Source organism: Alligator mississippiensis, chromosome 5 (genome assembly GCF_030867095.1).
Source record: "Alligator mississippiensis isolate rAllMis1 chromosome 5, rAllMis1, whole genome shotgun sequence".
In the NCBI taxonomy this organism is placed as follows: Eukaryota; Metazoa; Chordata; order Crocodylia; family Alligatoridae; genus Alligator; species Alligator mississippiensis.
In genome coordinates, this window is record NC_081828.1 from 35,877,628 (window position 1) to 35,902,104 (window position 24,477).

A 24,477-nucleotide genomic window follows, 5' to 3' on the forward strand; every position below is an offset into this window, starting at 1 on the left:
CTTGCATTCCTAAAGAATAAAGTTTATCCAAGTCTACTCCCCACCCCTGTACTGAAATACAGGCAGTATATCAATGGCACCTGTCCAAAAGAAAAAGAAAAAGAGGAAAAACCATTAGGGTTAGTACATTCAATAGTCACACAACTGATGTGACATTTCCAGTATAAGCATGTTAGTCAACATTCAGGTATGACGGAGGCTGAAATGAGCTCAACATATTCAGAATATGGACTGGTAAAACCATGTTTTCCCAAACCAGTAGGTCAGGCCTCAAGGAACACGAAATGTATAGGTATGGTTGTATGCTGCTATACAACCAAACTGGTGCCTGTAGATGGATGGGGAGGCTGCTCCAATGTGCTGTAATTACAGTATGTCAGAGCAGACTCAATTAATTGAGTGCATCCTAATTAGCACACTCCAGGAAGCTTCCTCATCTCATATATCAACGTTCTTGCACTTCAAAATGGCATTGGGCATGCTTTAACTAAAGCTCGTTTGATGAGCTCTAGTTAAAGCACCCTGGCCACCATTTTGAAGTACGGGAGAGCTGATACACAAGAAGCTGTGAGCACTTTAATTAGAGTGGCTCTTGTGAGCTGCTTTAGTTAAAGCGCCCTGCCACCCCACTCCGTGGAGCATGTGTAAAAATATCCATTGTGTTTTCACCACTTTTGAAGCCAGTTGGCTGTAAAATAAGGCTGCCAGTATTTTGGTAATCTCTTTTTGCATTATCAAGTAGCAAAAAAATCTCCCCCTGTATGCAAATTTTCTTAACTTTGCTGAGATTGGAATGGAATTGTACAAACTAAGTAATTTCATTTTCTTAATCCCATGACATTAAACACAACTTTGTGTACCTTTCCACATTTGCCCTCTGTACATAGCATAGGCCCATGGGAACATGCCTCAAACTCTGAAATATCTAGTCACAACAGGGCACTTTCCTTAATGATGTTCATCTACTCTCACTGTGACTAAATAATGGTGGTTTAATCCTTAACTGTGAGTGTCCTTGTGGATTTAAAAAAAGGTCTTAACAATGAGTTTTATACAGAGTATGTTTATGGAAATATGTTTGCAATTACCTGGGAATATAGATGTTGCAAGTGGGTGATTAACTGAAAAATGGAATTACTATAGCAGTTTTCCTACAGGATTTTGTATATATTTATTGCTTTTAAGTAGGATGTTTGTACAGCTCATTCCATACAGTACTGTTTCTTGCATGAATACACACATATTAAAATGCAGATCACTTGGCTGACTATTATATATTAGTTGCATGTATTTGAAAACTTGCAAGGCAAAAAATGTCCCTGTGCTTGTGAGTTACTGTAGTAAACACTTTTGATAATAACTCATCAGGGATGAAGTAATGCCCAATGAAATACAAATCCAAACCTATTTCTCAATAGAACAAATTGTCAATATTTTTCTCTTCTATATATATTTTTGAAGTTGACATTAAGCTTTATTTAACTTTCAAGTAGGTTATTAAAAAACATAAAATGTTAGTAGGACTTAGGCAAATAAAAATGTATTTTGTATGGCCGCACATAGGAAATCAAGGTAAACATAAGTTAGGGAAGTAACAAAAATCACTCATAAATGCACACTAAAAACAGGGGGAAACTTTCCCTCCCTTCAAAAAATCTTAACATTCTCCTTCTCTCTAGAAAGCCGTTAATCTTTTCTAACAAAGGGTTTTTTTTAACTGTGAATGAAACCTGTAGGTGACACTTGGTGTACAGGTGGGATGGGTGTGGTGGTAAAGTGGGAATCCAAACTCTCACAGCTTCATGGGGGCTGCCTCTGCTGTTGAAACTACAGTGAACAAAACCTCCTTCCCAGCCATTGGCCCAGCTAATTTGAGAAGTTGTTTCTCCATTGTGCTACCAATTAATCTTCAAGTCATAAATGGGCAATTCAGTGGAGAGGCCAGTTGAGTAGCAGTCAGCTGGCAATTTGAGTACAGAAGAAGATGGGAAACAGTCTCAACAGTGGCAGTGTCTGGGGAAGGAAGAATCTGGTGGGTGGCCTCACAAATGCATCTGCCCCTTGGAGCAGCAGTCAATGGGAAGGCATAATAAGAGGTAGTTCCAAGCTGCCCAGTGCTTTATCCCTTATCATTGACTTTTCAGGATCACTATCAGTCTCCAGTTTTTCATTTATTACAAGAAATTCCACATGTTGTGTAGAAGTGAAGGAATTTCTACTGATAAAGAGAAAATGTTTTTACTCTGAATACAAATGTGTTCTGAATCCAATACAAGCTATGCTCAATGAAATGCAAGAAATTGGTATGCAAAATGAAATGCTGCCCTGGCACAGACTGAAATCTGCTTGACGTACAGTAGGTCAGTGCTCAGTTTTTAACCTCTGCTGATGCAACTGTTTATCAGCGCTGTTTACAAAATCTGACAGATCCTTGACATTATTTGGAATTAAAGTTAGAAAACTTTTCTACGGTGTTGTGACAGGTAAAGTTTATAAAGACCCACGGTGGATAATAGACCACTCTTATGAACTCTACTACAAGGTCTTCTGTGGAACACAGTCAGCAAAATAGCTGCCTGCAGGCCCTATAAAGTTAATTTCTTTACAATATACACATGTGAACTCATCCAAACCTAGACGCAGGTTTTTTGTGCCAATACCTTCCTTCTGTTTCCTGTATCAAAGCTCACTGAACTTTCAAACCCTATATTCAGACATAGTGCCACAGTACCAGTCCCAATACTTTATAGACTCTGATTCTATGTAAAATGTATTCTATTTGGTATTAACCACCACACTGTAAGGACAGGAGGACTGATTCTTGCTCTTATGAGTACTGTGGACATTGGATACCCAATCCACATGCTTTAACATACCACAGCACATCCCAGATAGCAGCAAGACCTACTTCCCCTAAATCTATGTCATGGATATATGCTAAATGCCAAGCCTCCCAGTCTCAGATTATATGTGCCTCCCCTTTATCCTCTTCCCCCTCACCTGTCACCCCAGGTAAATCTACCCTAATGGTAGGGCAGGTTCAGTCTGTATGGATGGCTGTTGAATTACCTAAGTTATCAGCATACAACTAAAAGTCCTCTAGTCCTTGCTTAATATATACTTGGAAAAAAATTTTAGTGACTTCTGTGGGGTTCTGGAGCAAGTATAGTGAGAAAGGTTTGGCCTGATGCCTGCAGTATACTATAAGTCTTATGAGACATCATGGAAAACAAAATTTGAAACAGGCTTTACCAAAGCTTTGCACTATTTTTCAGTAGTTTAATGTGCCAATTTGGAATTCTTGAAGGTATTTTACTTTTATTCCCATATTAGTTTAAATGGAAATATACTTAAATGCCAAGTAATTTTTCAATAATTATAATACTTTTTGTAAGATATTATAACAAGCATCTGTAGCTCTACAGTGACCTCTAAAAATGAACTGCGGTAAGAATTTTATTTGAATAAAAATGTCTTAGCTTTCAGCATTATAACTAATACCAGAAGTAATCTAAAAATATCTCAGGCTACTTTGTGTGCCTGTTTTTGCTTTAAGTCAGAAGCATAAAGAGACTAATTTTTCACTGGACCTTGATATACTTCCAAAGACTGCCAGTTCTATTGACAGAACCAGTAGTAGCTGGCCCTGTACTATGAGCTGGATCCTTCCTATGCAATCTCCTCCACTGTGTTGTACTTTACATCATGTGCAGTTATGTCTATTCATCAATTGCAAATAGGTTTGCAATAAATTAACACAGATACCTTCCAAAAAAACTCTCCTCACTAATTTTCGTATCTATTTTGTTCCTTCATTTCCCCAGCCACCATTCCCACCCACTGCTTCTTCACCTTCCATTTCACTACTTAGTCCCCATCATTAAATTCCCTCACTTCTAACCTCATGCTCCTGCTCCCACCAACCTCTCTCTCCAATCCACCCCTCATGTAAAGCAAGAGAAGCTTGCCAGCTCTCCAGTGGCAACACACAGCTGTAGCTCCTACTCAGGCCCCGGCTTGCCAGCCCTCTAGTGGCAAGTCGCAGCTGTGCAGGTCAGGACTAGTCAGAGAAGGTTTTTAGCCTGAACGTGTGACTGCTCTAAACTTGAGCTAACACTAATACCGACATTTGAGAAGCCTAAAGTGTAATGTGTAATGAAGCCCTAAATTGCTATGACCTCTGTGCTAACTACGTCAAAAGGTCAGTTCCATTTCATGAGAAAATGTAGTTCAGTCAGTTTCACTGTTTTAACTGTGTGCAGTATTTCCCACAATACTGATGCCATTTTTACCCAGAATTAAAACTTGATGCATTACTGAGTGTATGTCTGGATAGACTAGGCCATAATCATAATGATTTATTATGTAAGAACATGCCTGAAGAGAACTTTTGATTTCAGCCAAATGATTCTCTGATACTAGTTTTTAGTAGTGGATACTACTGTAGTCAATACAGTTTGGTAGCTTAGTGGTATATGTTCAAATAAATAAATAAAAACCCCTCAGCATGTAAAAACGAACTATTTTCACTAGGCATATTATATGTGAGCTTTGATGTATTCATTGTATTTTCACTAGACATATGTGTGAGCTTTGATGTATGCATAGTATTCAACACTTCACTTTTCAAAACCTGTAAATACTAGCAATAGTCAATGATGATTTGATAGTTTTCTAAGGCTTGGAACAAATGCACCGGCTTTGAGTCTGAAAGCAAAACTGGACATTTCTGTCTGATGCTTGGGGGATTCAGGCCAACTAACAGATAAATTTGGTGAAGAATCTCATTCTAGTCATGCCCTCCTTTCCTAATTTCCCTTTTCACTGTTTTGTCTTCTTTGCCTGTTCCTCAGGGAACTGAGTGATTGATAGCCTAATCCAATGACTGTATTACAGCTGCCTCAACTTGGACTCTTTTCCTTATCATTAGCAGTTAGCCTATGGTTAAATTCACAGCTCACTGCTTGGTACAGCCCCTGAGATTTAAGGGTCTGGCCTTTAGAAAATATTTAACATAAAATTGAAATCTTGACATACTGAGAATTCAGTTCTCTGCAAGGCTTCTTTAATTAATCCAATGTACTGTACCATTGTTCTATATGCGACTGTGACATGGTGAACTGTTACTGAAGCTCACAGAGATGTGTAATTCTAAATTAAACAGCCACTTACGTGTACCTACATCACACTTTTTTTTTACAAGTACATGTGCATGAATATGTAAAAAATTATATTTCGTATATAAAAATAATAAAATTCAAAGTAATTTTGCTTTCACAGTCAAGAGTTTTCGATTAAACTGAAGCTTGGAACAGCCTCTTTGAAAACAAGAGGAGGAGAAAATATTGCCATATTAAAATGCTCTTTCTAAAGACCTGTGCTTCACTCCTAATATGTGATTATTTAGTCTTTCTGTAAAGAAATTCAATTACAGATTTTTTTCAAAATGTGACTAAGAACAATATGTGTGTTACCCTGGTAAAGTGTTTTCATTTATGTGAAATAAATAGCCTAGAAAATAGAAGTGAGGAATAACTATGCATAGTTCTCATATCTTATCTGCAGAATAATACTTATTTTTAAATAGGTATGGAAAGGATGTAGACCTTGATCTATGCTGTAAACCTTTGCCCTAGTTCCAGTCAGTCGATGAGCTGCAAGCTTCTATGAAAATGGCAGCTGAGTCCCAGATGAAAAATTATGCATCTCATAAACTGCTATTCTGCTGAAATGTCAAGCTATGGCAGGGCTGTACCTCAAACTCAGCACTTGGCATTTTCCTTCTGTCTGCTTTGTTGCCATGAAGCAAACATGAACAGTGAGGATTTGTGTAGGGCAGGTAGCAGGCAAGCTCACTGTCAAAAATCTATTATTAGGGCTCTGATCTCTTCTGCACAGACCAGTGACGGCAGTACACTGAGAGAAATCAGACTGCAGCAAAGACATAATGGAAAAGGAGAATTCTTTGTGAATCTGTACATAATATATGTAAATGAGTCTTTCTAATGGCTGAGCTACACTTAACAGAAATAATAACCTAAAATTAAAATTGTAATATGGCATACATTTTCTTCGTGCTCCTGTTTTATCCAGTTTTCTAATTATATTTTAATATATATTCTTTAAACTGTGTCTCAATGAATATTTATACTAACATAAGGCTATATACACACATATTTTTATTTCCAATGATAGACAGATTTGTATTCCTTTCCACTGACCAAAATCAACACCATGCAGTCACTGAGAGCAATGTGTTAATGAATGTGAATGCTCGTTTTCTTCAGATTTTCTTTTAATGATATATCATAGAATTAAACTAAAAAGATAAAAACTTATATTATGCCTTCAACTTTCTCCCCTTCAACTGAATGTATACATTTCAATAGATTAGTATATATGTGCCTATTAATAATGCCAATTGTTTCATAGAATATATACATTTAAATTTAATGAAATAACATCCTGTAAACATTCCTTAAAATGACACAATTGCTATATGACAGTGTTTTTTCTGAAGAGAGACAGCTCCACTAAATTACTTGAAAGGTAACTAAAATAAACTGCTTTTTCTCATTTCTAACAATTATATGCTCACACATCTAACAACTGAATCTTTCAGAGGTATATTTCTTTTAAGGTCTCTCGGTGGTCAGCAGTCACTCTTACACAGAAAAATTCACTGTTAACAGAAAATCTGTAATTTTTTAATTCTTCCACCTACTGCAAAATATTTTTCAGTGAACACTAAAGCATACACATTTTCATATACTGACTTTGTGAAACATAAAATTAAAGTACTCACAAAAATACTACTATAATTGGACAAAGCAGTGCTATGATATAGTACAACTACTACAGCAGAATACTGTAATTTTGTTTTGTTTCTGAACAGTAACATTAAAGAGGACATATTCCATTTTTTATGTAGGAATTAGTTTTTTAAACGAAAAATACAGGAAACTCAATGTTAATTTTTATTCTACTCAATGTTGCCTCTGATACATACTCTACATGCCTATAAAGTGGTTGATTATATACTTGAAATATATCAGTACAACGTGAAAGTTTATGAAAATATTATGGATTTTTTAAAATTTAAGTTTAAAGAGAAATCTTAGAGAAGCATCTTAGATACAGCCATTGATAGTATGGTAACATACTAGTGAGAGACTGCATCTTATTTTAGTACCTATAGAACACATGCATACTATTTTCTAGTTACTTACTGGTTCTTCAGATGGTAATATCTCTTTTGCAGCCAGTCAGTGTTATTTGTCTTAAAAACACATATGATACTTACTTAATTTAAAACCAAACCAAACCAAAGCCTTTATACTACATGTGCAAAAAAGTACAGATGTGTAAAACACTTACAGAATTCACCAGAAAATGAGGGCCTGATCTTATCCCAGGTATTGGACATGTAAACTGACTTTGGTGACTAAGTGCAATTCTATTCCATTGTGTTCAAGTTCCTGAAAATCTATATTGTATCTATTTTTTGTAACACACCGTCATCAGATCCTTAAGACTCCATCACAAAAAAGCAGCTGTGAGGTTTCCCTGGTATTCAGGGAACTTACCTGGGACATGAGACCCCCTATAATCACAACCCTGCTCTGATTCAGACCAGGAATTTGATCCTGGATCTCTCTCACCAGGTATGTGTCCTTATTACTTATTATTGACTATTTTGGGATGAGTTCTCTTGAACATGTTTCACTCTGCAAAGATTATTTAATATTCATTAGTTGAGAGAGAGAGAGCGCACAAACATGAGAGAGAACAGAAACCCAAGTTCAAGTGCCTGCTTTAAAGTCAAAATAATCAACTAAGTAATAGAGCAGAATGAGGGAAATGACAGTGCTTGCTGCAATTCAGTAATTTAAAACAGGTCATAACTTATAACAAGCACTGAATGGGAAAATAATATTGAAAGTAACAACTTCAAAGTCTATTTCTGAAGAGAGATTTAAAAAATAACAAACATATTTTTATGATTTTTGTCTCCAGGACTTTCGTGCAACTCTGGGCAGTTAATTTTGTAAGGAGCTATTTCCTTTGTTTATTTATGTTTATTCCTTTAAGAGAAATCAAATGAACATATTTCCCTACACTAATACTTTAATAAGAATAAATAAAAAAAAAATCTTTCAAAAAGATCCTTCCTAAGGGTAGGTGTATAATTACAAGCACTTCTGGATATTGTCACTGGTAATCAAACCAGAGAAAATAAAGCCAAGTGGAAAGAATTTATGAACAATATTTCTGTAGTGTACATTACTTAGAAGATGCACCATTAAGTCTTTTTAAAGAGTTCATTTTTAGGGAAAGTTCTAAAGTTGAAATGTCAGGCCAAAGCTTGATGAAGACACTGACTTACTATAATGTAAGCCTTTATTAAAATCACTATATTACTTCAGGAAAAGTAGAATTTGGAATTAATTCCACTAAAACAATGTATCCTTTTAGCAATAAATAGACACAACAGGACAGATTATATTAAACTACACAATTTTTTTAGAAGAAATTTCCATTAAAAAGACAAGGTTTTGTTGGGTAGATGTGATATCTTTTATTAGACCAACTAAATAGTTGGAAAGATTATTCTTTGCAAGCGCACAAGCACCCTTCCTTCAGGCATAGGGAGTGTCTGGTGTTGTTTTGTGTGCTCGCCTAGGTAGAATAGAAACCAACAACCCATAAAAAAATGAACTTTCATATTACTAGGCATCATCAGGGAAACACATTTTTTCTTATATTTTAGCTTAGAAAGAAAGAAAAAGAAAGGAGGAAGAGAATAAAAACTCAAACCAGATTGATATCAATTCCATTCCAGTGCAATCGATTCAATTCCATTCCATGAACTGGACAAAGAACTCAACAACATATTGTAGGGAATAATGCAACATTTGGGAAATGATCTAAAGGACCCTGGATAGCAACTTAATCATCTCTAAAATGAGCTAAATTTATCCCGGCTGTAAGATCACTGACTTTGACATACATCAAAACTAAAAAATGTCCCAAAAGGTTTATCAATGTTTTCTCCTTTTTCTAAAAGAACAGCAAAAACCTGAATGACTATGTTGAAATTGAAATAAACAAATCAAAACGGTATAAAAGTAGTTTTTTACAGTTTTGTAGTGACTTTCAGCCAAGGAACACAAAGCACTTTATAACAAGCCCACAGGCATGTAAGCAGCGTTATCACTGTTTAACAGACAAGGAAGGTAAAGCTCGGAAAGGTCAAATGTCTTGCTTAAGGATATGCAACTGGACAAGAGAGCTCAAGAACACCATCTTCCACTCCCTGGCTTTAACAAGAGATGTACTCTCTGTTTTGTCATGCTCTTATTAAGGAAATTGGTTAGCTCTCTGATGTGTACATTTAGGAATCTGCTAAAACAATTCATTACTAGACCCTGATCACTAAGCAGAGACCTATTGCTTTGTTCATGCAGACTTCTCTCAACTATACTGGCTCTGGGGCATTCCTATACACAACGAACTGAAGGAATGAAACCTTAATGATGTCAATTATAGTTCAGTGACCTTTATTTATTTGTCTACCATGGCACATTCTTTGAAAACATAAAAACTGACTGGATTAAGGTTTTTAACAAAACTAGGTTTAGGCCAAAAATGTAAGACTCTATTCCAAACTGCCAACTGCTCTTTCTTTTAATACTGGTATAACTTCAGAAGGGGGAAAAACAAACATGCACAAAACAAAAAACTAAAACAGGGTATTTTCCTTTTCACATGTATTAAAACAAACAAAAAGCTTCACTTCTCCCAGGCTGGGACCTGTTTCTACAGCATTATAAACCATGAAAAATATGGAAATGCTGGCAGGCCCTTAGGTACTGCTGAGTATCCAGGTGCTGCTATAATTTATACTATATACATGTTTAAATTTGTGACATAAAAGACACACTTTTCATAATGTGGTAATTTTATAGTTTTATTAGACAGACTTATGGTAGGAAGGAATATTCAGAAATTGCAGCTTAAATGAGAAAGTGTGAATGGTGTTACTTATATAAAATACTACTGCAATAGTTCTTTTATTAATTTTTAACGCACAGCACCCACTGTGACCTCCTTTATTCTTTATTCTGCCAACATGGCAGCCTGGAGAAATTGAAATGGGCTGACAGAAAGTACTACAATCGTAAGATAGTATATCTTTACTTATTTATTTTTGCATGCCCCCCATTCTGCAAATGACCAAAATGATGATATCTTGTTTGACACACAATAAGAAATAACCTGGATAATAAATAGATATTTTCTTTTCCTTTACTTTCCTTTGCACTGTTCTATAGTAGTCCCCTTAATAATTTTCCACTGTTATGTCACTGTTTAAAGCCAGTGGAAATTTACTATATTATGTTTGCTATGAATTAAAGTCAGGCTAAAAGGAAAATCATGCCAAATCTTCCTATATTTTTCCAAAATAGCACAGTTCCATGACATAAAGGATTTTTGTTTAAATTTTATCCAAGTACTCTTTTTGACCTAATTCAGCTGCACTTTACTTGAACAGTGGGATACTATTATGTTATGTATGTTTACCACTATTTCTATCACCAAGGAGACTAATCTCCATACCAGTACAGTCAAGAAGCCCTCAGCACTGTCTTTGCAGGGCCAAGTTCATGTTGTCACAGTAACAGAGTGCAGAGGGTCAATAGATTAATATATTATTGCGTACAACCATTAAACTAGAGTAAAAAACTTTTTGCTGATAGATTTAAAATCAAATTCTAAATCACCAGACTGAAATATAATGCATATATAAAGCATAAATATTACAAGGAAAGGAAATCACAAATAAACACTTATTTACTTAATGTGATGAGTCATTTTTCTCCATGGTGGAAAGAGGACAAAAGAATCTATTCTAAGGCAGTCTGATAGGAAAAAGCAAGACACAAGTTCAGCCTATGAAACACATACTGCATCCAGAATGTTTATATTTTCCCCTTACAGTGCCCTTTCATTAGCCTCTGTCTAACATGTGGCCTGACAATTGTGACAGAATGAAAAATTCTAGGAAAACTGTGGGTCACAAGAGAAGAGATTTTCTTCTCTCTCTAGTGACCCTATAGCAGTATTCTGTTGCAGTGTTTTACCATTAAGGAAAGGGCAACACAAGAGTCTTCACACTCAATCTGTTCCATCTGTCATGACTATTAGAAACATTGACCAGCAGTGAGCTTTAAGAACTCAGTGCTACTGCAGACATGATATTCTAGCCCACTACAAGGACCTCCTGATGTTTTCTTAGCCTCTAAGGAAGCATTATGTATTAAAAGGGCAACACCTACCAGACACACCACCATATGTGGTCTTCCTTCCTCCACCAACTGCAGGCCAAGGTGTGCAGTCTGCTTTCAGTCCCATCAGTCCTGACACAGTATTGGTGGCTGTAACACCATCTGCATCACCTGCAAAATGAATGAACATTTTTTTTTTGCTAAATAACCTGTATAAGAATAACAGAGGAAAACATATATGAAAACGGAACACTTGTTACTTGTTATTTAGGCCCAGATCCTTACCTAGGGCCAAGAAGCCCAATTTGTAAATCATAATGGAGGGTGCAAAAATTATTAAAGCTAGACTTACCAGACTCATACATTAAAGAACTGAAAGCAACATGAATCACTTGCAAGAGTTCTAAGGTACTGAAATAGCAGCTAGGGAAACCTGGGGCATAGAGATTCCTAATGTAGATCTCTCTTCTCTTGCATCATGTTCCCTAAGCATAGAATATGCCACACTGGCCCTGCACTGAGGTGATCCTCTCAGAGTTAGCTATGCTGGCTAATGGACTATTTAACAATGGTGGACCTGGACCTTAATTTCAGTTCATATAATGAGTATTAAAGTTACACAAAGAGCAAGACAGAAAAAATATTACCTCATCCTAATTTACTGAATCTACTATCTCTTTGGAAATGTTATTTGCTAGTATGCTGCATTTTGAAACTGAAAAAAAATGGAAAGAAAAAAAGACAGCACAAAATTCGATCCTATCCCAAAACAGAAACAAAATTGATGGATGTACCCATATAACGGCAAATACAATTTATACATATACAAACATTCTCACATGTAAAGTACAATGGATTGGTGATATGATAGTTTTCCATATATAAATAACTTACAGTTTACCCCATGTTATTTTCCTTGTATGTTTATATACTACTACTACAGTATGGCACAAAGCAAAAATTTAGTAGGCCATCTTTTAACAGTGCTATGCTTACTTTAAATACTTTAAGTGACCTGTTTTTACATTAGTTTTGTTACTGTTTACTATTGTTTCTGCAATAAACATGCAAATGTGGATAATTGTGTAACGTTTGCATCTGAGTTTGTTACCTTCTTGTGCAGCCAGGGCAATTTTCACAATATCGGTGACATTTGGGGTCAGCTTGGCAAAGAAAGGAATCTGAACAGCTTGCCTAACCCAGCGACAGATGTTACGCACTAGCTCTGGATCCTGTTCAAATAGGTCAGATAAATAAAGAACATAATTAAAAGTAACATGATCAAAATGCAGGACAGTACAATAGCAAAACTTAATGACAAATGACTTATGGTCTTCCAAAACTGCACTTTCAAACTCCACTTTTTTTTATTAATTAACTTAGTTCAGGCACTTGAAGCAAATAAAGACCAATTACAGAAAAAATTAGATCACACACAAGGAAAGAAAAAAAATTAGGCCAAACTGTGTGTAAAGGCAAAAGATACTGAAACAGATTCACTATGCAGAGGGACATAAATAAACTTTGGGTACAAACTCTATTTAACCCATTTATTTTAAAGATTACCTTTGCATGGGGTGCATCTACACATGCACTTAACTGCACAGTAGACTAATTTGCTGCTGTGTAAAGCATCACAACCTACATGTGTGATGCTATTAAACTGTAGCAAACTAATTTTTGCCACACGATAGAACAGTGCTATCTTACAGCAGCAAAAATAACGGTGTCTAAATACACATGTAAATGCAGACCTGGATATAAATTGCACCCAGTTAGCCTAGACAGCATGGGGCCATACCCCTGCCTGCTGCCTAACCATATGGCTCTGCTCTTTGGGCACTCTCTTACTCTAGTCAGCCACTCTGTTGCCCAAAGTCGTGACCCGGAGCCCGGGGCTGACTCCCTAAGCCTGCTGCCAGGCCAGGTCTGCTCCATCTTGGCTCAAACTGCTGCAGCCCCAGGCACATTTGTAGATGCTGCACCCAGGAGCTGTTAACACTAGTGCAAATTGCGCCAGAGTTTATCGTGCTGCACTAATCAAACATGTAGATGCATGCATTTATTGCAACCCATTCCATCTAGGATATACAGTACATAATGACTTTAATACAGAATTACATTACGCTCATCATGACCTGATCAAAACAGCATATTAGTGGAGGAGGTGGGGTGTCAAAACAATTTGAGCATTTTGAAATTCTCTTGGGACTTTAAAGAATAGCTAAGGATAGATAAAAAAAGTTAAATATAAGGTCAAAATAATCTCCTTTAAGGGTAGAAACAGAAGTGCCCAAACACTGGCTTATGATTGTAAATACTTCCAACATAGAAGAGGTTTTAGAGCAGGGATGTCAAACTCATCAGGCCCTGGGAGCCAAATGAGTAGCACAGAGCCAGTCTGTGGCCTGGATGAGTAGTGTGGGGGCAATTCATGGTCCTGTGCATTGGATCCAGCAAGTGGGCTGTCTGGTGCCAGTGCTGGTCTGGTCCTGTGTGTGCTGTATGCAGTGCATGTGCTGGATCTAGTGTGATCTAGTATACCGGCCTGATGCAGGAATGAGCTACATGCAGCATTCCAGGTTCAGCCTGAGACTTGCAGGAAGTACCATGTGCCAGATCCAGCCTGCGGGCTATATCTTTGACACCCCCTATTTACAGCAAGGGTATCCAATTCACCTGAGGCTCTGAGTCAGATCTGGATTATGGGACTTCTCATGGACTGGATCTGTACCATAAGGAGCCTCACAGGCCAAATCCATACTGCAAGGACCCTCATGGGCCAGATTCAGAGCTGGCAACAGGGCAAGCAGTGGCATGGGGGTTAACAAGGCTGACTTTCATCCCTACTGCCAACATGCCCAGCAGAGCTCTGAAGCTCCATCCCCAAATTCTCAGCAAATCTGGGAGCACTGCATGCTGGGCAAAATGGCTCTGTGGGCTGGATCTGTCATGTGAGCTGTTTGTTTAAAACACGATTTTAAGGGCAATCAGCTAGCCTTTCCATTAAATACAGCTCAGTGGCTACACTAGTCTATGATTCCAGCATATATAATAGTTCTCTTAGTGTACACTTGGATTTTTTCACCATGAAGAGCTATTTATTTGCAGTACCCACTAATGTGATTTGGACATGTTAAAATGTTTTCAGAAAAACTAAAAGTGCTACTGTAAGATACAATGCAAACTTAACCAGTGGACAGCTCTATCACTACCCTGACAATTATTTACACGTATTAATTTTTTATTGCTGTCAGATCATTAAAACTGTCATCAGGAAAGAGATTTTTCTTATTCGGTATTAATTTCAGTACTCAGATACCTGCATTACTATGCAGCAATAATGAAAATGGGATGCGCTTAAGGTTAGGCAGTTGAAAAATTTCATAGATCACAAAGCTCTCTGTTCAACAAAGCATCTTTTATAGGAAATGTTTCTCTTTGTTTTTTCATTTTAGATTTGTTTACAATTAAGCATGAACATTAAAACAGTATAGACTATGCATCTACTAAGTATATAGTCCATTTTTATGATAAGTAAAATTCAGAGATTTAGCTCTGCAAAATCCAACTAATAAAAATGGTGATCTACTCTGTAGCTGTAACTTTCATGAAATATTTATGGGAACTGCATTGGCATTTTGAAAGCAGTTGCATCGTTTGACTTTCATTTTCCAGTTTTGAATCTCCTTGGGACCCAGTGTAGAAGTGAGAGACCCTCAAGTAGTGATGAATTCTATGTCCTTTAGGTTAATTCTTTCACTTAGGCATTCTGACAGTAAGTTAAAGGATGCTTGCACTATATAACTCATTATGCTGTCCTAGTAGTGTTTGTCCTATAAAAATATCATCATATGCCAACATACTTAATTTTTAAAAAAAATTCATTTAATCCATGTTGAACAGGTCACTGGTAAATCAGACTTTGGGAATTGTGAACTCCCCAGTGCTCAGAAGATGTAGAATTTAAATCTAAAATCTAGTGAAAATACTTTAATATCATTAACTAAGTGGTTGTTAATAATTTTAGTGAATGAAGTGTGGGAAAAGGTAGTGATAAAATACCATATGATCAAACACGTGGAAAAAAGGTGAAAAAAGGAAGAAGACAGAAGAGTTTGGGGAAGGAAGAGAAATAAAGAGATGCATCAGTGATGATCACCCTGATGATAAGCATCATGTTTCACCACCAAGAGATGCTGAATTTTCTAGGAAGGCACATGATAATAAGTACATGAATAACTGTTCCATATAAAAGCAACATTTTCTACTGTGGTGCCTGTGTGCACCAAACTCAATGGTAATTTCAGTGTAGGTTCAGGAGGCATATTGGCTATAACTAAAATGTAATTTGGCTCTTCATTCAAATTATTACCTGCTCCACATCATGCCAACCTTGTAGCTTATTTAGAAATTGTTTCCATATCTGCTTCATTTGGACCAAGATTTGGTCAGGCCCTGTGTAGTAACATTGAAGTAACAAATTGTTTTTAGCAAAAAGGGCTGTGAGCTGGGCTCACTTACATTACTTTAAAGTAAATGAATAAGGCCAATGAAAAATTCCTCTTCTGTAGAGGTTTGCCACATGAGTAAGATATATCTGGCAGGGCATGACAGTAATGACAGCTAGAGCTGCCCCAGTACAACTCTAACTTGCACCAGAGTCAAGCAGCTGTAACTGGTCCCTGAGCTCTCCGTCTGCACATCACTGGAGCAAATCAGGCTCTCATATTTAAAGTTATTTGCTTAATATTTGTAAGACTGTCTGACTTTGATGCTTTAAATACTTCAACTTCTAGGTGTGTCAGCAGTGCAGAGATTACCATGTTTTCAGGTGATGGACCCAATGAAACATTTTTCAAATTCTCATATAAAAAGTGACTAGTGCCAGAAGTGTGTATCATGGATGTATATGCTTGGGCAAATCGTACAGATGTAATCTGATTGGCTCATTCATTGTATAGGGCTTGCTTGGAACCTTATCCCTTTCCCTTATTCACATGTACACAAGTACTTTCTCAGAAAAATAATTTAAAGTGAAAAAGAAATCTTAGGGTAGTTGGAAGCATACACATTTTCCACCAAGATTTCCTAAAGGCAGTGTGAATACTGTAAAAATATTAATGTAGCTTTTTACAATGAGTTTCCACTTGAGGAAAACCCCCCCTAAAATATGAAAATAGTAGTAAACACCAGATTTTGAACATAATGATATAGTCACTGATGTATATTGTAGCTGAGGTGAATTTTGCAAAACAAATTATGATTTGCATGACATTTGGTAATTTTCTACTTATATAAGCACTTGCAAATTTGATTTTTCCTTACTAGTTGAGTTAAGCAACTTTTATGAGTATGTCCATTAGAATGATACTTGGTTTACATAAGACAGGATGTACTGGACAAACAGCCTAATCCCATATAAGAAAAAAGTGAAATGAAAATGTTCATAGTTTATATGAAACAAATTGTTCCTTCCTGCTCCACATGTATACATCTGAGGGATCACATATCTGTTAATTTCAATGTGACATCCCAGAATTATTTACTGACTGCTGCTAAAAAACACATTCATTATAAACCCAGTTCAGCCATGCACTCAGGCACCTGAAGTATGGGGTGTGTCACTGCCTTTGATGGGACTACTCACTTGCTTACAGTTACCAGTGTACTTGTGTACTATGCTGTCCTGTGAACTAAATGATTAGGAGCCAAATCCTCACATCCATGGGTGACCTGAATAATTGAGGTAGACACTGAGGGGAACCTAGGTGTGATGTCCACATGGAAGAACGGCTAACTGATCCATGGTTTCATCAGTCTCAAGCCCTGTCTGGTTTACCATTAACAACTTTTCCATTTCCTTCCTGTCTTGCCTCATTTCCTTTGTACAACTGGATTCCCTTCTTCTGCACTCCCTTGTCCTTTTTGTCTCTTTTTTGCCGACATGGCATTTTCTCTTCCACTTCCATATCACGCCTTACACATCTTAGTACTTAGCACTTCTGTAGTTCTCTATGGTGTGCTTGAACTCACAATCCAAAATGGGCATTGTATAGGACTCCTTACACATTGGTATCTCTCACAGCATGTCAAAGCTGCACGGCTTCCTTCAAAATCACCTGTGCATTTAAGGCAATGGCATAAAAATGATGTATTTTATCTTCTCTATAGACAAGAGACTTGCTCTCAGTGACAACTCTAGTCACAGGCTTCTCAAACCACCAGCCCCCCTCCAGGTGACATCCCTGCTTATACCTATATGCAGTGCTGCACTTAGGACTTATTTATATCCATTAAGCAAAGAATAATGTAATTCACGTGCTAATGTCATTTTCTATTATTCTGACACTGAGGATTTAGTATGTGCTAAGTGTGCGGGCTGGGAGTGGTCCAAGGCTTTTGGTGGCGCGCGGTGGGCTGTGGCCAGCAGCCCTGGCATGTGGGTCGGGGAATTCGGCACGGTGGACTAGAATTAGGCACAGACGCGTAGCGGTTGATTAAAGATTATTTTACTTACACCGTAGATGGTCGCGGTGCAGGCAGGAAAAACTTCGCTTAAGTTGCAGTTACAAACAAAAAGAAAACTCGCACGAACAAGACCCGTAGAAAACTCGAGCCTCTTAAACCCAGACAGAGCTCTGGATACCATGATGAGAGTCCAAAAGGTGACTCTCCACGAGCGCTCAGGGAAGGGTACGTTGAGGGATCAGGCGGCGACGGGGAGAGGCTAGAGGTTGATCAGGCTCCTGTATACTCCTCTAAGGCACACGCGGGGTTTGTTAAGCTCCACAGTGCTTAGAGTTCTCCACGAGATGGATGTGGAGTCCTCCTAAATGAGATCCTCCCCGGAGATCTCCAACTTGGGCGGAAACTGCTCAAGCCTCTTATACGGCTAGCAAGCCAATCGCTAGCCGCCACGTGGGAATAATTTAGAAACAGCCAATAGTGGGGAACAAATTTACACGCGGATGGCGGAAACTCCTTTGCACCGGGGTTTTCTCTATGCAACTGAGAATTGCACCGTGCAAAGAAAGCTCCTTGTGGCGGGAAATAATTCTGCAGTGCCGAAGCACACACACAATCATTCCCTTTGGGTCATGACACTAAGTTTGAAATTTGAAAATGAGGACACTTTGAGCTATTAAAGGGTCAAAATCAGAAGGATGTTTAGTTAGTTAGTTGATCAGTTGCATAGTTTTGTATAGAAAGAATGAAATATACTTCTTCAATTTCACATCATTCAAAGGTAGCTTGCTGTACTTTATACAACCTTTCCACAAAAGATATCAAATTCAGTTTAAAAGGACAATTATTGAGAGTCAAATTATTTTTAAAAAGCATTTAATTATAAAAAATCCAATTCTAAATTAATTCACTGCTCTTATGTCTGGTTTTATTTATTGACTAAAAAGTTTACTGTCATTTGAAAAAGTTGAAGAACAAGATATGTGAAAACTGATCAGCAAAGTATTTGAACAGTAGCTTAATGTTAAGCTATTATGTGAACAGTATAATCCATTTCCATATAGCAAACTCTGGATTTCAAAGAGACTAAGATATGTGCTTCAAATCAGGCACATGTTAAAGTACTTTGCTGATTCAGGGCCTTTATGCAGAGCTAGTAAAAGCTGACCCAAATGTACAAAATCTACCTACTGATTCTTAGCAGACTGAGCTAGAATTTATGAAACATTCAAAGAATGAGAATGTAGCTGGTAGAGAGAATATATCTTGGGGCACTCAAACTAATTTAAAAAACAATCTTTAGGCTACAAATATTTGCGTAACGCTACAAATATTTGTGTAACTAGTAATGTAACACACCTTTCTCCTGTATCTCAAATCCAACTTCACAAAAGTGCCTGAAACCTGTTTTGTTGACAAAACAGTTAACAAAGTTTGTGCAGCACAGAAATATGTTTTAAACTGCTTGCAAAATATCAATAGCTGTAAAAACAGATGGGTATTTACATTTGCAAAATCAACAGTGCAAACCACTTAAAATATTGCTATTTTAATCTAGATAAAGGATTTTAACGTTTTTGGTTCAGTCAATCACATTGCTATATGTTGTTGTCCTATACTATAAATCATTAGTTTTGTCTAGGTTTACTTATTAATGATTGCTCAGTACAATTACTATTTTAAAACTGTAGCATAGTTATATTCTGTGTGGATTAAGCTAAGGGAATAAGTGGGCTAAATCTTGAGAAATATGTGGGGGATTTAATGCAGCACAAGATCTCTTCTGAAATGAGAAGTACATGAGTAGATCTGCTGTATTCATGTCCTTAATCAAAAGCTGCTTGTGTATTCCAAAGGCACAGGATATTTTAACGTTACAGAGGTTGTCTTTTATTTCCCTTAAGCAGTGCTACTGAATTCATTTTTTCTGAATATTCATTCTAGCCTCAGGGTGGAGGGCAATTTTAATCCTGAACTACTCACTGCCAATGGGTGGCTATTCCAGAGAAAAACAACTCTGCAATCTTTTTTCTGGGAGGGAAAAATTACATGGGAATCTCAAAAGAGGTAGTATGCAGGGCTCTTTCCTCAGAAGCCAAGCAGGAAGTTTTCTACAAATTCTATCTGGAGACATTACCGACATGATGCCCATCTCCTAATGGCTTCAACCTCGGTTCCTGCACACTTTGAGAGGGCTCCAGGAAGAGGGTTCAAGATGCCCTAGAGACAGTAGATCATCATTCTCTATTTCACATGATAAAAAATAAACCACAAAGATAAAGTTAGTCCTGCCTCTGGGAAGACAATCCCTTGAGGTCCTTTCCAGTCCCATATTTTACAATTCTCCTTGGGGAATCTGGCTTGCAGTTCTGGGATATTAGTTTTACAACTACCTACTTGTCAAGGTATGTATATGGCCATCTTTACCATAGTATCTGAGCACTATGGACTTTATCCATAACAGTCTTGTGAGGTAGGGATGTATGATTATTATCTTTGCTTTACAGTTGTGGAGAGGAGTCCCCTGTGGTTTGGTGGTATAATCCTTGTCTACCACACAGAAGACCTGGGTCTGATTCCCAGACACTTATACAACTACAGCCATGGAGGCACCACACATCTGGACTCAGTCTGGTATTTGGATTCTGTCTCAATGGCCTAAGGGTAGGATGGAAGGTCTGGGCAGCCTCCACTCCTCCAAACAAAAATTCCTGCCCAGGCATATGCATTGAAGGGCTGGGTGGCCCTCATGCATACATCATGATCCAGGAAAACTGATGGTTGCCACCACAGTTGGGGAACAGAGGCTCAGAGAGATTAAGGCCCAGATCTTCAAAGCTATTTTAAATAACCTATTAAATGACTTTCCAGGAAGGAAGTGTCTGACTGGACTCTCACTCCAAATCATTCACATTTTAGACCAGTGCCCTTAAATCACAACAAAATTTTCAGCAAAGGAAATGTTTTCATAGTGCTAGCTTTTCAGGGTATTTCAGTAACAGAGATAAGATAGACTTAAAAATATCTTCTGTTTACACCCACTTTTACACCACACAAATACATTTTGTGAACATTTGGACGGCAATTAATAATATAATACTACGATTTTGCTTTTTAAAAAGGTGCCATCTTTTTGATAAAAAATTAGAAGCCAAAGTTATATAAAACTGGTCAAATCCCAAAGTCTTCAGTAGTCCTTATTTTTGCTAATTGCAGCAGTCTGAAGGACATGGACCACTCCAATTATGGAAAGTACAAGTTATGACTCTTCTGCCAGCCAAAAACATGAATTTAGTAAGGTCTGTTTATGCAGCAAGATAAAAATTTTGGCATTGGCTATCATACTGTTGATTTATTTGAATTAATTATAATGGCTCTGGCTATGTACAGACATTTGATTTCTACCAGGAGAATTGCCATTCTCCTGGTAGAAACCAGAAGTGTACAAACATTCAGGCTTTTTTCCCCCAGAGCAAAAATAGCCACTGTGGGAGAAAAATAAACCTAGAATAACCAAGGTTATGTAGCTTCCAGGAGACTGAATGCCTGTACGCTTCCACTAATTGCTAGACGCTTCAGAGATGATGACAATCCTTATAGGCCAATCTGTCTGAGATAAGCTTACTCCCTAACTCTTTCCTACACCAACTTCTGATGGCCCAATGAATCCCCTTTCTTCCCTTTAAGGTTTTAGCATCCTTGTGATCCTAGGCTCTGCCTGGGAAGAATAAACTTCACTGGCATAGGGAGAGCCAGACTGAGGCTGTCTCCATTTAATAGATCTGTTATTTTCTTACCCTTGGTATCCTCTATGATAGCACTTAATCTTTACCAATGTTTAATTTCCAGCTGGTTTACCCTTTATGGCCAACTTTGATTTAACTAGGCAGCCATGCAAAATAACATCAGAAAGGTAAGTGTGCCCATCTGGCCTCGAACATCTTGCTCCATGCCTCTTTGGTTCGGGTGCTCACCGGAATCTGCCCTGCCATCGCAGGTGGTCTTTCAAGGAGGTCTTTACACACGATGCAGATCACCCCTTTCTCACCTGCTACAACTTTGAATCTTCTTCAGTGGGGGGGGGGGGGCTCAGTTCTGCACGGTTATCCTCGCTGGCCACTTGTTCCTTTGGCGGTCTTCCGCGAGGCTCCACCTCCCCTCTACCTCACCCTATACCCAGCCTGGCAGGTCACTGTCGATCCTGCGGCCGAACTTGTGCACCACGAGTGTCTTTCAATCCATAAGCATGCAGCTCCTTGTTCTGTTCTCCTCGCTTCCCTCCACCTCAACCCCTTCCGGCACAGGGAAACACAAAATGCAAAAGAAAAATGCAAGAAAACCACCACCAACACCGTGCACTCTGCGTGTGCCCAAGATACACCCTGTGCTCCTATCTGGTCGCTAGGATCCCTTTCTTGTTCACCTAGCCTCCCCAGCTTGGTCCCCACAACCCTGGCTATCGTTGCCCTCTCACTGGGCCTTTACAATGTCGTCGCCCTCTCTCTGGGCCTTTCGGTATCGTTGCCCTCTCTCCGGGCCTTTGGTATTGTCGCCCTCTCTCCGGGCCTTAGGTATTGTCACCCTCTCTCCGGGCATTCACAGTCTCATCGCCCTCCCTCTGGGCTTTCACAAGAATGCTGCTCCCCTTCCCTGGGGCTCCTCAGTGATACTGCCCTCTCTCTGGGCCTTCACAATAATGCTGCCCTCTCTCTGGGCCTTCACAATATTGCCCCTCTCTCTGGGGCATCTCCTCAGGTCCCCTGTGTTCCTCCACCGTCCCACCTGCTTGGAAGCTGTAGGGAAGGCCAGTGCCTCCCCCTTCTCTGCGGAGGCTGCTAGGCCTGGGGTTTCTCCAGCTTCTTTCTTCTTCACCCGCCTTTCCCCGCAGCGGAGCTCCTGCCCCAAGTGCAGGTTTATCTTTACTGCTGCTGATGGCTTCTCCCTCGCTGTGTGAGGCGTCGGATCCGCCTCTGTTGGGGATCGCCATCTCTCGTTCCGCTCCGTACTTCTGGCTGACTGCCCCGGCTGGGATTCCGCCCAGCGTCCGATCCCCCGCCTTCCTGTGGGCCATCCTTTTTATCCATGCCTGCCTGCAATTGCTGCTGATGTCACCAGCTGGCCGCAGCTGAATAAAAGTGCAGCTAATGGCCCGCGTGGGTTCTTCCCGGTGTTCCTGCTTTGCCTCAGGTCTTGCTGCAAGTAAGTGTTCTTTTTTCACTTTTGCTTTTTCTGTTTCTCCCCCATTTTCTGGACACGGGGTTCCCCCCTTGGGCTTTGGGGTCTCCCCCATTTGGCTCTCCCTGTGACAGTAAGTTAAACTGTATATGGTATTTATTAAAAATAGCATATATAAATCTCTCAAAGATACATAATGTGTATTAAACTGCAGTGCAGTTAGTTTTGGGAGAAATAAATAGCTTGTATGGTGAAAAACTGAGAAACTAAGGGCACTTTTACATTTGCTCTGGAGGTGGGGAGCCAGCGGCTCTTCTCAGCATGGTGCAGTTTTCCCTGCTACAGGTAAGCCCTCTCCTTAGGGCTTTTGGTTTCCTTTTTCTGGGAGTTTATCACGGTCTTGGATCCTGCCATGGGAGGGATTCTCAGGACCTCCATTTGCGTCCCCCTGGGACAGGGTGCTTGAACTAAAAGTCATTCGATGAGCTTTAGTTCAAGCACCCTGCCACCATTTTTAAATACGGGGACACTGATACATGAGGCACAGGAGGCTGCTGGAATGTGGTAATTGCCACGCTCCAGTAGATTCAGTTAATAGTCTGCTCTGATGGTCTGGAATTCTAGCACATTGGAGCAGCTTCCACACTTGTATATTTGGGAATTGGGGAAGGGGTAAAAACTCCTTATTCTCAGAGCAAAAAAAGCTCTTTACTTTGCCTTGCTTTGTTGTTTCTGGTAGAGGTGAATGGGACAACTGCTATCTCTTGCAACAATTCCTATGCCATCAGAAATATAACTGGTCCAGACTGTACCCAGGGCAGTCCCTCCCCCCCACCCCTTTCTCTGCAGGGCTCTGGCTTTGGAGGCTCTGGCAGTGGGCAGCAGCACAGGAGGAGCAGCTGGAGTTCACTGCTGCTAAGGGGAGATGTTACTTCTCTTTTTTTTTTTGCTGCAGGCACCCGTATCAAGCAGCCAAACAAAATCCTGTTTTCAGCCCCCCAAAAATGGAGTGTCATCTCCTTCCTCCACCCCCCATCCATGCTCCCCAACAGCAGCACCTGAGGCTTATGCCTTGCTTGCCCACACATCCTTATACTGCTGCGTACCACTAGTTAGGTTATGGGTAAATAGGATCAGGCTTTGTTTAGAACAGCCTGAAGCGTGAAAGGATGTTCATTTCCACAGACTTCCCATTCCTTTATCTGCATCTACATGTACTGATTTAAGGTGCATCAGCTATTTTTAAGTTGCATTAAGAGCACAGGTCTACATGTGTGTGCTCTTAATGTGCCTTAAAAATAGTGATTTTAGGCAAAAGCAGGCATCAAATTTAGGCATGAACAGCTAAAGTGCCTTAATGCATGTGTAGATATGCTAAGGCACATTAATGTTGTGTATGTCAACTGACTTGTGACTAACTTGAGTCCCAAGACAGTCCACAAACAATGTTAATGAGCTTTGTAGATGAGTGCCTAAATTGCCTTGAAATGCATTAGGCAAATACAGATTAAGTTTAGGCATGTGTAAAAGCAAGTGTAGACATGCC

At 38.9% G+C, this 24,477-nt stretch overlaps 1 protein-coding gene across 4 annotated transcripts in view; it reads right to left on the reverse strand.

Moving 5' to 3' along the window:
* DPYD (dihydropyrimidine dehydrogenase) overlaps positions 1-24,477 on the reverse strand; it is a 701,931-nt gene that overhangs the window by 127,729 nt on the left and 549,725 nt on the right. For all 4 annotated transcript variants that reach the window (XM_019479122.2, XM_006265262.4, XM_014599709.3 and 1 more), the window contains 2 exons: positions 12,400-12,520; positions 11,340-11,459 (listed from right to left, as the gene is read on the reverse strand). In XM_019479122.2, the coding sequence (XP_019334667.1) occupies positions 11,340-11,459; positions 12,400-12,520 (241 nt within the window). The remainder of the gene's footprint in view (positions 1-11,339; positions 11,460-12,399; positions 12,521-24,477) is intronic.